Source organism: Pelodiscus sinensis, chromosome 5 (assembly GCF_052426305.1).
Source record: "Pelodiscus sinensis isolate ZL-2025 chromosome 5, ASM5242630v1, whole genome shotgun sequence".
NCBI classification, from domain to species: domain Eukaryota; kingdom Metazoa; phylum Chordata; order Testudines; family Trionychidae; genus Pelodiscus; species Pelodiscus sinensis.
Window position 1 is genome coordinate 44,190,631 of NC_143056.1, and position 13,552 is coordinate 44,204,182.

A 13,552-nucleotide genomic window follows, 5' to 3' on the forward strand; every position below is an offset into this window, starting at 1 on the left:
CTGTAACAAGTTAGAACCTAGAAGCTAATGCACAGAGCTCTTTATGCACTATCTTTATGGTCCTATCTGAAAAGCAGACTTCACATATTAAAGACTCTCTGAACAGCTGACTTTCTGTGGTCCCCAGTGGCCCAGCTGCAGATACAAGGTCTCCCTCCCTGATCCCAGGCTCTGTCTGAACCTGACCTCTTCTTCTCTCATTTGCATATTCAGAAGCACTTGAAGCTGGTTGGCTGCTATTGGCTTTCCCATCCCTTTCTTTAGCAGGGACAAAGCTCAGAGGTTTCCTCAATGCCCCTGCCAGTGCTTCTGTGCTTCTTCTCATTTGCCAGTTTCCAGGCACTCTCTGGGAACACCAGGTACCCTGCTGGCACCTACCACCCTCAAACCCAAAGAGAGATCAAGGTGAGTGCACCTTCTCCTTGGGGAGGAGAGAAATTAAGTTGGTTCCTGTTCAAGATTTTTATTGAAATCTAACAATTTTGGGGAGTGTCTCCATGCAGAGGGCTTGCAGAACATGACTCTTCTGAGGTTTGCAGTGATTGTTGAGGAAGGTTAAGAGAGTGTATTTTCTGGAGGTGTTGAGGGTATCCTGGCTATTTGGGGTGTCTATTCTCGGAGAGGTTTGGGGGTGTCTGGACATTTGGGATGTCTGCTTGGGGACATCTGGCTGTTTGGGGTGTCTGCTCTTGGGGAAGCATGTGGGGTGTCCAGACACTTGTGGTGTTTGTTCTCAGGGAGGTTTGGGGTGTCTGGACACTTGTGATATTTGTTATTAAAGAGGTTTGATGTGTCAGGACATTTGGAGTGTCTGTTCTTGGGGTGGTGACCAGAGGCTGAGTAGCCTCATTTTGGGTTTTTTCTCCCCTTTGTCTTCTTATAAAGGAGCCTGGGTTGCTAATAGTAACACTCAGCATATGTGTGGAGTGCTTTACAAACATTTCACTAATTAATCTGATGAAAGAGCTGAAGGCTCAGCCAGCAAAATGGCAGAGACTATTCACTAAAGAGCAAATATACAAGTAGGGGCAGGACCTCCATTACCATAAACACTGACCTAGATCAAACCTGAACTCTAGGGCATTAACATGCATTGACCTGTGATCTCTTTCCTTCTCCACTAGTCCCCTCCAAAACACTTTGGTTGTCCCCCAGTAGCTGAGGTTGCCTATGTTATAGAGACTGAAAAAAGCTGGGCTACGTCTACACTGGCCACAATTTCCGGAAAAGCCATGCAAATCAGGTAAGTCAGGACAGGGAAATCCGCGGGGGATTTAAATATCCCCCGCGGATTTCCCTATCCTGACTTACCTGATTTGCATGGCTTTTCCGGAAATTGTGGCCAGTGTAGACGTAGCCCTGGTGTGTTCAGTGTAGGTCAGTGATCTGGGGCTATCCATAGCAGCCGTGGATGAGACCCGTGTGCACGCAGTTGCTGTGGGCCCAGGAGAAGAGGCATTCCTTGCAGAAAAATCCAGTGTGTCAGAATGAAAAGGGAGTGAGCAAAATGTCTCCATCTGCTATGGAGGACAGGGTGTACATTCTGCTTCTAAAAGCAGATGCTTTGGAGGGAGGGATCTGAAAATTTTCAGTTTGTCCCCTGGGTCCCTGATGAGGGTGAACAGCAGGATTCTGTCTGGCCGCAGACTTGCAGCCCCAGACCTCATCTCTCCAATGCTGCTCTTTCTGAGGCTGATTTTTTTGGTTCTGAATAGCTCATTGGGGAATGGCTGCTGGTGCACAGGGCACTTTCTGTTTGTGCCAAACTCCTCACAGGCCAGTGCTCACTCCTTACTTTTCAAAAAAGTAAAGAAAACCAAGAAAATCCAATGATGCTGAAACTGGGCTGCTGCAGGTGCTGCCATACCCCTTGATTCAAAGTAGTAATAAAAAATACCAAAGACATGATTTCCATCATCACCACCTCCACTATGAAAATTGTTCCAGCAGTCTTGTGAAAATTAAGCTAAAAAGGCCCTTTCAAGACCAATCAGCAAATGCTCAGTAACCCTAGCTAGCACTCCTCGCATGCAGAGGGGACTCTTGAGTGCAGCCCTGCTCCATCAGTTGGTTCTCTGATACCAGGCAAGTGCATTTACAGAACCCCTCATTCCAAGGAAGACAAGGAGGTGTAAGGAGCTTTTCAGGAGGGAGAAAAATAGATTGAAACTGAGGGTTTATGTGCCACTCTCTAGCAGCTCAGATTAATGGAAAAAGCTGGTTCTAAATATTGTTAGACAAGTTAAAAGATTATAACCAGTTCAATAGCTATCTATTGTTACTTACAGGGAGCCTATCACTTTGTTGTCTAAAACAAGAAAGCTTCAGTTTAAGGAATCTTTGACTTTACCTTTTCATGTTAAAAAAAAGATAAGGCACCGTGAGAGGATGAAGTGCCAAAAGAAGGATGTTCTGCAATAAACTGGTACATTAAAGGACCAGTATTCAGTACATATGCCATATAGCCAAGCGGTCTGAGAGAGCTCAAGAAAGAAGTGGCTGAAATATGCAAATATAAGAATTATATATGGCTTTATTAAAATCAGCTCCTATACTAGAGGACTGGAGATGGTTGCAAATCTTTAAAAATGTTAATAGGAGTAATCTGGGGAATTACAGGCCAGTAACCCTTACTTCAGTCCCAAGTAAATAAACTGAAATAATCATGGGAATGAATAATGGGGAATGGATCACTTGATAATTGCCTGCTCTGTTCATTCCCTCTTAAGCACCAGGCATTGGCCACTGTTGGAAAACAGGATATTGGGCTAGGTGGACCTTTGGTCTGACCCAGTATGGCCGTTTTTACATTCTTATTAAAGACAGAATGATAATATGCCTAGATGAGCATATGGTAGAGATAAAATATCAGGGCATCTGTAAAGCCACACAGATATTTGTGCATGTCAATAAAACAGCTAGGGAGAAAAAAGAAATGATGCGATAGCTTACGAAGACCTTTTTTTAAAAAAAAAAAAAAAAGCTTTGACCAAGCCATTTACAAGAGGTTAATAAAACTAAGCAGTCATTGGGTGACAGGCAAAGCGTTTTCATGGATTAGAAATGGGTTCAGAGACAGGAACCTTACGCTTTGTCTACACTGCTGGCTTTGCCGGCAGAGCCTAAGCAAATGTAGCACAGATTAGCATTTTGCCATGCTTCAGTTGCATAATTTAGTCAAGCCGTTTTTGTGCAAGGGGTTTTTGGGCAAAAACAAGCAGCGTGGATAGGTTTGTTTGCACAAAAAATCCCATCCACACTGGTTGTTTTTGCGCAAAAACCCCTTGCACACAAATGGCTTGACTAAATTATGCAAATGAAGCGTGGCAAAATACTCATCCGCGCTTCATTTGCATAGGCTCTGCTGGCAAAGCTGGCCGTGTAGACGTAGCCAAAGAGTAGGACTAAATGGTCAATTTGCAGCAGGATAAAAAGTCTCCCAATGTTGGTGGTTATATTTATTAATGATGTGGAAAAGAGGGAGAACAGAGGAGTGGCAACGTTTATCAGTAAGACAAAGGGTGTGTCTTCACTGCAGCTGAGAGCTCGTCTCCCTGCTTGGGCAGACAAACTCACCTTACTGGGGCTCCAGCTACCCACAGTCCAAGTCTGGGTGGCATCCCGTGCCCCTGTGACAATTTATAGCATGCTAATTCAAGCCCAGATAGCATGAGACTGTCTCCTGGGGCTGGTGGGCTTGCTTTCAGCTCCAGCATGGACATCCCCTAAGATATTTAAGTGAGTCAAGTCTAGAGAAGACAGCAAGAAACTTCAGAGCAACCTAACACAGTTGAGTGACTGAGTAGCATGATGGCAAACAAAACTCACTTTTGGCACAGGAAGTAACAATCTGAATTACTCACACACTGGTAGATTCTACATGAACTGTAAACACCCAGGAAAAAGCCCAAGGTGTTTGTGTAGGCAGTTAACAAGCAAACAGAATGTTAGGCTGCAAAAGAATGGCACATAAATCACTAGTGTGCCCTTCCCTGGAGTGCTGCTCAGTTTTGCTCACCCTGTCTCAAAGGGATATAGCAGAAGTAGAATGGGTTCAGAAATGGGTGACCAAAATGATGAGTGGCAAAGAGTTCTGTGTCAAAAGAGACGGAAAAGACAGGACTGTTCAGTTTAGAGAGACAACATGCTTAGAAGTGTGCAAAATAATGGAGAATCTAGAGAAGGCAAATCTAGCACTCCTACTTACCTTTTCTCATCAGATAAGAGTAAAGGAATGTTCAGAGAAATTGAAAGGCAACCATCTGGAAACTGATTAAAGAACATCTATTTAACAAAATGCATAATTAACCTGTGGGACCCATGGCCACAAGATAGCATTGAGAAGAAGAGATTAGTATTATTCCAAAAAAGGATCAGATGTTTTTTAGGGTAATAAGACTGCTGACTGGGTTTACAGCCATGTAATCCAGCCACGAGCTGATGAGGGTTAAAAGGAAAAAGCTCTATCAGTGGATTATTCTGTAATTATCAACTACAACGTTTCTTGCGTCTTTCTCTAACCCATCTGGTACTGGCCATGCTCAAAGACAGGGTAATCAGGTATGGCAATTCTTATACTCTTAACTGCCAAATCAATGACTCAGGCTCTGTTCATCTAATTCCTCCTAGCTCACTCCTTTCCTTTGCCTTTTTAAATACAGCACGTAGAAATAAATGCAAAATGTTGTTTTAGCTCCATAGTTTGACTGTACATTAATAATTGGAGGCAACATTAAAGAATGTTACTGCTTCTGGATCACTGAAACCTTTGGATAGCTACAGCTCCACGGAGCCTGATGCTGTGTGTGTCAGGTCCCTCTTACTAAAGCACAAGTCCTGCTTGAATGTTTGTACCCCTATGCTGAGGTGCCCAGTTCTGACAGGCATCTTACTCAGGAACTAGCTGTGCCTTCTTTTGTGTGTGCATTCAGATGCCCAATGCTGGCAGAACCTGGTGCCATCTGTGCCCAGCCTCAGATATATAACATGCTACTAATCACTGTACTGCAGAGCTGGCTAGTCCTGAGTTGAGTGAAAGGTTTGATACCTTTATGTTTCAGGCAGAGTCAGAGTCCCCTGACCTACACTGTGTGGATGTAAAATCCTCAGTCACTTTCTGAACATGAGTGTTCATGTATCCAGGCCCTGGGAAGGATGTAGTGAGGCCACCACATAGAGATGAGGTGTATGTCTATGGCCACAACCACACACATGGGAAAGCCTTGTGAGATTAGGGAGACACAGAATGTTGAATGCATTCAACAGCATAAGTGAGCATAGAAACACAAAGATGCAGGGTTCCTGAGGAGCAGTCAGATTTCTCGTTCAGAGTCCAAAGGGGTTTTCTGCAATGGGATTAAGCCAGGATAGTCTGTGCTGAAGTGCACCTGTAAGTGCCACCTTTTACAATACCCAGCTCAAGATGAGGAGCTTCTAGGATGCAGCTCTCAGTTCCCCTTTGTAAACTAAGGGGCACTTCAGAGAAACTCTAGCAAGGTTGAAGCTTAGTTGAAACAGACCTTGGATCTGATATGTGGGTATTTATACCATTCATCACCACTGCAATCTGAATGCCATAGGGGGTTCCATTGATACACTATGTAATCTAATTAATGTGGTCTGTGGTTCTGTCTGTTTTCTATCTCTAGGCATTTACATTGCACCCAATGTCTAGGCTTCTCTTCTGCTGGATGGGGGGCACAGATGAAGTTTATAACACATTTAATATTACTATGTATTGGGAAGCTTGGGCAAGGAACTAAAGCTTGTTTTGCCCTGAAGACAACAATGAGATTTGGGATCATTTTAACCTTTGTGGAAGAATAATCCAAAGCTATAGGGTGACTGCATAGAAAGCTCTGTCTCTTGTAGCTGATAGTACCACTGTTCCTGGGGATGCAGCCAATACACTGTGGCTGCAGAGAGAACCTGAGCCCAACCTGTTTGAAGATTAAGACCAGACCCATGAATGACCAGATATTGAATGGGAAGCCCTTACACTGTCCTGAGTACCAGGGAGGTATGCTTGTGCTGTCCTGTGTTGCATAGCAGGTAAGCTCACGCATTTTGAAGTGGCTGGAGTCTTTTCAGCACTGGTGGGCAGGGAAGTCAGAGAGAATCAGCGAGGAAGAACTGTTCCCACACAAATGGAGAGTTGACAGAGTTCACTGGGTAACATTTCTTGTCTTTTCTCAGCTCCAGATCTTTGGCCATCGGGAACATAAAGCACCTGGCACATCAGCAGTTTCCAGGTCCTCAGGTGTTCAAGTATAACAAGTACCATAATCAAAACAACTGCTGAGTGGCAACTGTTCAGTGTCAGCTCTTCCTCTTCAAGAATAAGGAAAAAACTATGAATGGGAGCTGCATCGCTGAGCAGGATGGAGGCAACTCGAGTTCAGGACTGTCAGGTGGGCAGAAAGAAGAGCCCCGTCTCCAAAGAGACTCTTTGTTCTCTTCTCCCAGTGTGTCCATCATATCACAACTCCTCACCCAGACAATAGCTAACAGGGGACTGGATCCAAACCTCCTTTTCCCTTCCTTGCCGACAACGCAATCACCCCAGGAAGCCCGGGACTGCACATCTTTTAGGGAAGGGACACAAACCCTGGCCTCCCCTTTATGCTATACTCCACTCTTCAGTTTTGGTGACACCGACCAGTTCTATAATGAACACTTACAAGCTAAGAGGGCAAGAGTAGAAAGCATTATACAAGGTATGAGTGTCTCACCAAACCCCACCACGCTCGGTACCAATGAAGAAAGAGACAGAGAATGCCCTGTGGAGAAAAGAAGTGACAACCATAGGGAGAACAAGAGAAAGCAAAAGCTTCCCCAGCAGCAAAGCCCACATGTAGCACAGCTGGGAGGAAGAGGCAGGAGCAGCTCCAGCACCAAGGCAGAGGAGTGCCACCAGCTGAAGGGACAGCTTCAAGTTTTGCAGCAGCAGCTGAAGCAGCTTCAAGAGAAATTTTTGCAGGTTTATGAGTTTGGTGATTCAGATCAAAGCCAAGAAGGGATAGTGAATACTATGCACTTATTGAAGGGGGAGCATGGAGATAGGCATGGGGCAACTAGTGACCAACACAGAGCTCTGTTTTGGAGGCACATCTCAGAGATGGAAGGTCACACTGTGTCAGAGGAAGAAAGGAGAATGGGTGAATTTTCCTCTGAAGAAAGAACCTTTTCTGAGACATTAAAACATGAGCTAGCCAGAGTGATATCTCAGGCTGTGGACACTGTTTTCCAAAAAATATCGCCTAAGCCACCAGGCCATCTGGCTCAGCTGTACAACAGCCTCCCAGTCACAGTGCCAGACAGCAAAAGAGACAATTTTGCCACTGAAGAATTCTCCCGCAGAAAATGGTTTGCTGGGGCTTCCTCCCAACATTTGCTAAACTCACTGACTGAAGCCCAGACAGAGGCCTTGTCACTAGTCATGGAGCAGTCTCCAGACTTTCATGCTCACCCGATCACTTCAAGAATGGCTAGAAAACCCTGCCATGTACCTAAGATGAATCAGCCCTTGGTCATGACTTCTCATGTTCAAGAAAAACAGATTCTTAGCCAGCTACTAGAATACAGTCAAAATAGCCATTGGAACAGCAGCCCTCACAGAACTGCTTCTTCCCCAGACAGGTCTTCTCGAGAGTCCCTAGATTTACCTTGGAGGGCAGTTAAATTAAAGTCATCAGTCACAAGACACCAGCAATATCCAATGTCCCTTAACTCCACCGAAAGGGAAAGTCTGGCTCTTCTTCCAACCAAGAAGGTAGAATGTGGAGAGCTGCACGCGATGATGGATGGGATGCCTTTCTCCTCAGTCCCTATATCCTTTATTAATCCTCAAAGATCAGTAGTTAAGAGTCTCAAGCACCAGTAGCTACTCCTATGGTTGCCCCTCACCTACATGCATGAAATAGAAATAGCATAGGGACTGACCGGCTAACAGAGTATCATCCATTACTGTGAGAAAACATGCCATCATGCTCCCCTCTCACACTGTATTGGCAGAGGGATCAGCTAATTCAATCTGAGCTCTCCTGAAGGCCTAGCACATAAGCTCTTTCATTCAGGAAGGCTTTACTGAGCTTGGTTCAGAGCTCACTTTTTACTATTCCTGGTTGACCAGAAGGTGGCGCTAGTAGCTAACACTGCTCATCTTAAAGACAAATGGAAATCCACATGGAAGCCTGTGCCACCTTAAAGACATCTTTAAAGTCCCACAGGACTTCTCATTTTTGCAGATACAGACTAACTACCCCTCTGAGACTTGTCGAAAGGAAATGACACTGCAGTAGAATCTGAGTGCTCAGCTTTCAGGAACTCCCTTGCCCCCCATCTGACCTTAGCAGGGCCCTCATTAGTGACCAGTGTTCCCCAAGACAGGCCCATGGACTGACATTTTCTGCACACTTATAGTGAACACATTGGATTTTCAGCAAGCAGTCCAGTGGACTAGCAAAAGGACCATTTTGGTGCTAAAGCTCAGCACATCCAATAGACCTCACATTCAAACGCACTTTATACCCACTAACATATTATCCCTCTCCCTTCAAAGGTAGAGTACATGGGTGTCAGTGCCTTTATTTGACCCATGGGGCTACTGAAGTGCACATATGGAGTAACTTTCCTCAGGCCAAGTGGGTGTCAGCAACAAAGATGGAAATGGAACCCAGGCATTCCTGGCTCCCAATCCCAGTCTCAGGCCATCTCTTCAGTCTTGGCAGCCACATTACCATCAGCCAGGAAGGGGGTTCCTGCTGGTTGCTACTCTTCTGGGACTGTCACGGGGAGGTGTGCTCATTGAAGGAGTCTTTATTATTGGGGGTCAGTTAAAGGGCCTCCTCAGATAGGAATTCCCCAGGAGTACAGAGAATGGTGTGTCTGTGCAGAGGAGACATCACAGGTAAAGAGAAGATCACCAGAGGCATTGTCAGGAGTACATGGCTTTGTACAAATTCAATGCTTTGTGTGTGCACATGTAACCACCATAACGTGGATGTGAATCTGGGACCTCTGGAGCTTAGTGTAGACACCTCTACAGCTTGAGCTATAAAGCCAGCTGACTCTCAGCTTAGGCTGTAGAACTCCCTTGTTCTTATCTCTCACTGTAAATGGTCTAAGTGCCACTACATAGGACTGTGACCCACAGTCACTAGATGTGTGGGTTACCCATGCAAACAGGAAACATCTTTTCCTTGACTCCAGGGTAAATCCAGGAGGCTCTGACCCCTGGCCACCTGAAGAAGGCCAAGCTGATGTTCTTCTTCACTCGTTACCCCAGCTCCACTCTGTTGAAAACCTACTTCCTTGATGTCCAGGTACAGCTGCTTCACCCCACTCTGCTGCTCACCAGGCCTAACTGGCAGCACTGCCAGCCTCATGTTTTTGCTGATCATGTGTGAAAAGTAGCCCAACAGTCACTCAATGACAATTTGGTTCCAAACTCCCCAATTTCTGCCATTTAAAAAGAAATCATAATTGGCAACACGGTAGGGCAGCAGCTGCTGCTGCTGCTCACGTGAACCCGGGACACTTCTGGGTTTCTATCCTATTGCTGCCTCTCTGTCTGACTGGAGGAATACCACAGCCAAAAGCAGGATGACCAGATGCACTGATATTATCAGGACCCATCCCTATTGGATGGGCTTTGTCTTTAAATAAGCAATTCCCTTCCATTAACAAAAAGGGTCCTGATCTTTTCACACTTGATTATCTGGTCACTTTGGCTAAAAGGAAACTCCTTTGCAACTACCAGCAGGACTGTTCTTAAAGGTGTATGGGCCACATGGCTTCTGCTGGCTGAGGGAGGCTGATTTGGCCCACCTGCACATGTGCCTCAGTAGTAGCCACCTGGGGATAGCAGAGAGACAAGGACTGGAGAGCAGTGGTTCTAAAAATCTGTCTTCATGAGCCATGCAGTGCAGACTGAGAGTGTGAACCACTGCTTGCATAAAAGAGCTGTGCAAAACTGCCCCATGTGAATGCTGCAGATGCAATCTAAAAGGTGCAAGGTTTGTGTTAACAATCCTCTTTGAACAAGATTATAGAAGGCAAACTAGGTACCTTTTAGTTCATGCCCACAGCATCCACACCAGGGAATTACAGCTTTTGAGGAAGCTGGAATGGGTTCATTCTTTCACATTTTTGGGGTCTAAGATGTCTACCTTTAGTTTCTTTGCTGAAATCTAGTTCCTTCTCATGGCTCCAATGGGAACAAGCCTATGTTTAACCCATCCTTGCTCCTCTGGTGCATGTCCTTTTACAGTTTAACCGCTGCATCACTTCGCAGCTCATCAAGTGGTTCAGCAACTTCCGTGAGTTTTATTACATCCAGATGGAGAAGTTTGCCAGACAAGCTATCTTGGAAGAAGTTACAGATTCCAAGCATCTGATGGTTTCCCGGGACTCTGAGCTCTTCAGGGCTCTCAACATGCACTATAACAAGGGGAATGACTTTGAGGTAAAACTATGTTCAGCCAGGATGGAATCTTTGAGGTGCCCCAGAAGGTATCTAAGCCAACAGGTTTGCAAGTTGGGACCAATGCCATCCCTTAGCTCCCATCACAGAACAAAGGGAGAGAGGGGGAAACAGATTTTGATCATAATTACAAAGTATAGAAAAAACAGGCCCAAGGGCCTGCAGCCGTAATTCTGGCATCACTCTAGCACACGTAACAGAATCAGCTGAGTTTGTGCTCAGAAATGCTTATAATGGTTTGGCTTAGGGGCTTGATGGTAAAAAGACAAGTGCAGGCAAGTCATTATGGGCAAGTCATTTCACAGGCCCTGGGAACCTGCAAATCTTATTGGTTGCAATGCCTGCTAGGAAATCAGCCCAGGCATACTTCACACTTGTCATCTTCAAAACACTTTACAGATATTGACAGGTTGCTCCTCACAGGTTCCAAGAATGTGATTGAGGAATTAACCCCATTATAGAGATGGGGAATCCAACATATAGCACAGGTGACTTGCCCCAGGCCGCAGACTGGGAGTTGTCACAGCTGGGAATGGAACTTCCTGGTTCCCAGTCCTGTGCTTATGCTGCTTGATCAGACCTCACTATTTGACTGTCTGTATTCTTATCCAGTGCCCATCTCCCGAGTCACCAACAGTGCATCTACACAGCAGCGTTCTTTCGGAATAACTGATGTTACTCTGAAATAATACTGTGCACGTCTAGACTACAAGCCTTTATTTTGAAATAATGTCGAGCTGAAGACTTCTTACTTTGACTCCTGTAACCCTCATTTCCCAAGGAGTAAGGGAAGTCGAAGGAAGTGTTCTTTCTTCAACTTCCTCCTGCAGTGTAGACCGCGCCAAAAGCCAAGTTAAGCTATTTTGAATTAATTCGACTGTAGCTTAATTCGACTTTAGCCCGGCTGTGTAGAAGTACCTCAAATGTCCAAGTCTTAACTGCCCAGGATTGGGCAGTGCCTTGGGTATTCTGGGACAATTTGCCTTCTTGTGGCCCTCATGGGAATATCACCATGCATGTGGAGGGGGCGGTCTGAGCTGAATGTCTGCTTAGTCTGAATCATGGGCTCTTTATATGGGAACATTATGAGTGCTTACTCACCATCCTGTAGGGCAGAGCTAAACAGAGCTTCTTCCCTAAATGGAGGAACTACAGCAGATTTCTGCTCTTGTGGTTGGAGGATGAAATAATATCCTGGTGGGAAGCACTATCTGGGAAAGTAGTGGAGGTTATTTGGGGGAATCAACAACCCTGCTATTCTGAATGAGCAGCTGGACCACTTGTCTGGGAGGAAGACTGGAGAAAAATACAGCTGCTGAGGAGCTGGGTACCCCACCCCTCAGGGGCCAGGAAGATTGCCACTACCTGTTACTGCTAGAGGGAGGCCAGAACCCCCCCGTGTACGTTTGGCAGGATGATCAGCAGCCCAGCCCATCCTCCTGGGACTCCCAGCACAGCACACTCAGTTCATAAGTTTCTCTCTCTCTCTGTCTGCAGGTCCCTGATCACTTCCTGGAGGTTGCTAATGTGACTCTGCAGGAGTTCTTTAGTGCTGTCAGAGCAGGGAAGGATTCTGACCCCTCCTGGAAGAAACCCATTTACAAAATCATTTCAAAACTGGACCGTGACATCCCAGATGTATTTAAATCTTCCAGCTGCCTCCAAGAACTACTCCAGAATTAAATCTGCATGGCAAGGGGTCTAAGACAATGTCATGCTGCATCTTGATCAGAGAGGCTGGCCTAAGCTATGTAGCTGTTGGGTCTGGCTTACATTGTGGGTAATAGTACTAGCAAAAAAACAGCAATAGCATCATTTGTTATGATTATTTCTAATCTGGCCTGAGGCATGACCTCCCTCCTAGTGAGGCCTATCTATTCCATATTTGAACTTCCAGTATTTTATGTCACTCATTCTACCAGTGGTCACCAAACATTTTGCTTCACAGGGCTGGCAGCTGGGAGCAGAGCAGTGGGCATACAGTTGGCAGCTAGGGACCTGGGTGTGGAGCCAGGAGTACAGCCTCATATGCAGGGCCAGCACCTAGGATCAGGACTGGAGCTATGTGGTGTTCCCTCTTCACATCATGTAGAGTCTGGCCTGGTCCCCAGCAGCATTCTCTTCCCACCCAGAATGTTCCTGTATGCTCCCCACAGTTGGGAGACCTCAGTGTTATACTCTGTAGCTCAAACCCAGTGAGGCCTCATGCCTTGGTTCTACAGGGAAGAAGGACATACATACATCATCTGTCTGGAAGATCTAAGTTCTATTCCCAGCACTGCCCTACATGCTGTGTGACTTTGGGCAAGTCCCTTCTTGCTTTGGTATCCTCATCTGTAAAACAGGGCTAATATCATTCCTGTTTATTAATCACAGAGGTCCTTGATGGAGGGTCTTAATAAAGGGAAAAGACTTCTCGGCCAAGTGAAGTGAGGTTCTACACTCAATAGCAATTCTGTTTTTTCCATCTGTTTGGAGGTACGGTAATATGGTAACTTTTTAATACTATAATAATTAGTTTCAAAATGTCAGGCCTCAGGACTAGCATCAACAGGACAATCACCATGTGACACATGCAAAACAATAATTCCTACAATGGAGCAGGTAGAGGAAGTGGTTCCCCTTTCTAGAGCAGTCTCCAAAGTCAAAAGATAATTAAGGCTGTTGGTTTATCAAGCCAACAAATCAATGAAAGGAAAATGTCAAAAGGTCATTTTGAGAACTTATTCTTTATTTTGCAATAAAAAGTATTTAAAACTATTAAAAATCCAGCTCACTCTGCCACATTAAACATACATGGAGTCAAACAAATATTCACAGAATCTTGATCTAGATCTGGCTCGCTGGGATGGCAAATGGAGTCTGTAGAAAAACACTGGTATCTCATATTCTGAGTGATCATAGCCCCCAGTCTGGAAGGAATTTAGCATGTGACTAATCTGAAGTCATTGGGACTATGCACATACTTGGAATTTGGCAAAGGTTGAAGTACCCCTCTGAATCCATCCCAGTCTATCATGAGTTCATCCACATCAGCCTACTCTGCCCTTTGTTGTCACAGAGAATGCT

General features: G+C 45.4%; 1 protein-coding gene across 1 annotated transcript; it reads left to right on the forward strand.

The window, feature by feature from the left end:
* The first annotated feature begins 220 nt into the window (after positions 1–220).
* Positions 221–13,046, forward strand: PROX2 (prospero homeobox 2). Its single transcript, XM_075926871.2, has 5 exons — positions 221–405; positions 6,196–7,826; positions 9,214–9,323; positions 10,271–10,465; positions 11,981–13,046. Exons 2-5 carry the CDS (start codon positions 6,353–6,355, stop codon positions 12,164–12,166), a joined length of 1,965 nt encoding a protein of 654 aa, XP_075782986.1. The 5' UTR covers positions 221–405; positions 6,196–6,352; the 3' UTR covers positions 12,167–13,046.
* The last annotated feature ends 506 nt before the right edge of the window (positions 13,047–13,552 follow it).

What these genes read in the sequence shown, in the direction of transcription:
- PROX2 (XM_075926871.2), top strand. Translation starts at nt 6,353, where the DNA reads ATGAATGGGAGCTGCATCGCTGAGCAGGATGGAGGCAACTCGAGTTCA. An exon ending in GATGCCTTTCTCCTCAGTCC is followed by an intron (nt 7,827 to 9,213) that starts CTATATCCTTTA and finishes TGACTCCAGGGT; the next exon opens with AAATCCAGGAGGCTCTGACC. An exon ending in CCTACTTCCTTGATGTCCAG is followed by an intron (nt 9,324 to 10,270) that starts GTACAGCTGCTT and finishes GTCCTTTTACAG; the next exon opens with TTTAACCGCTGCATCACTTC.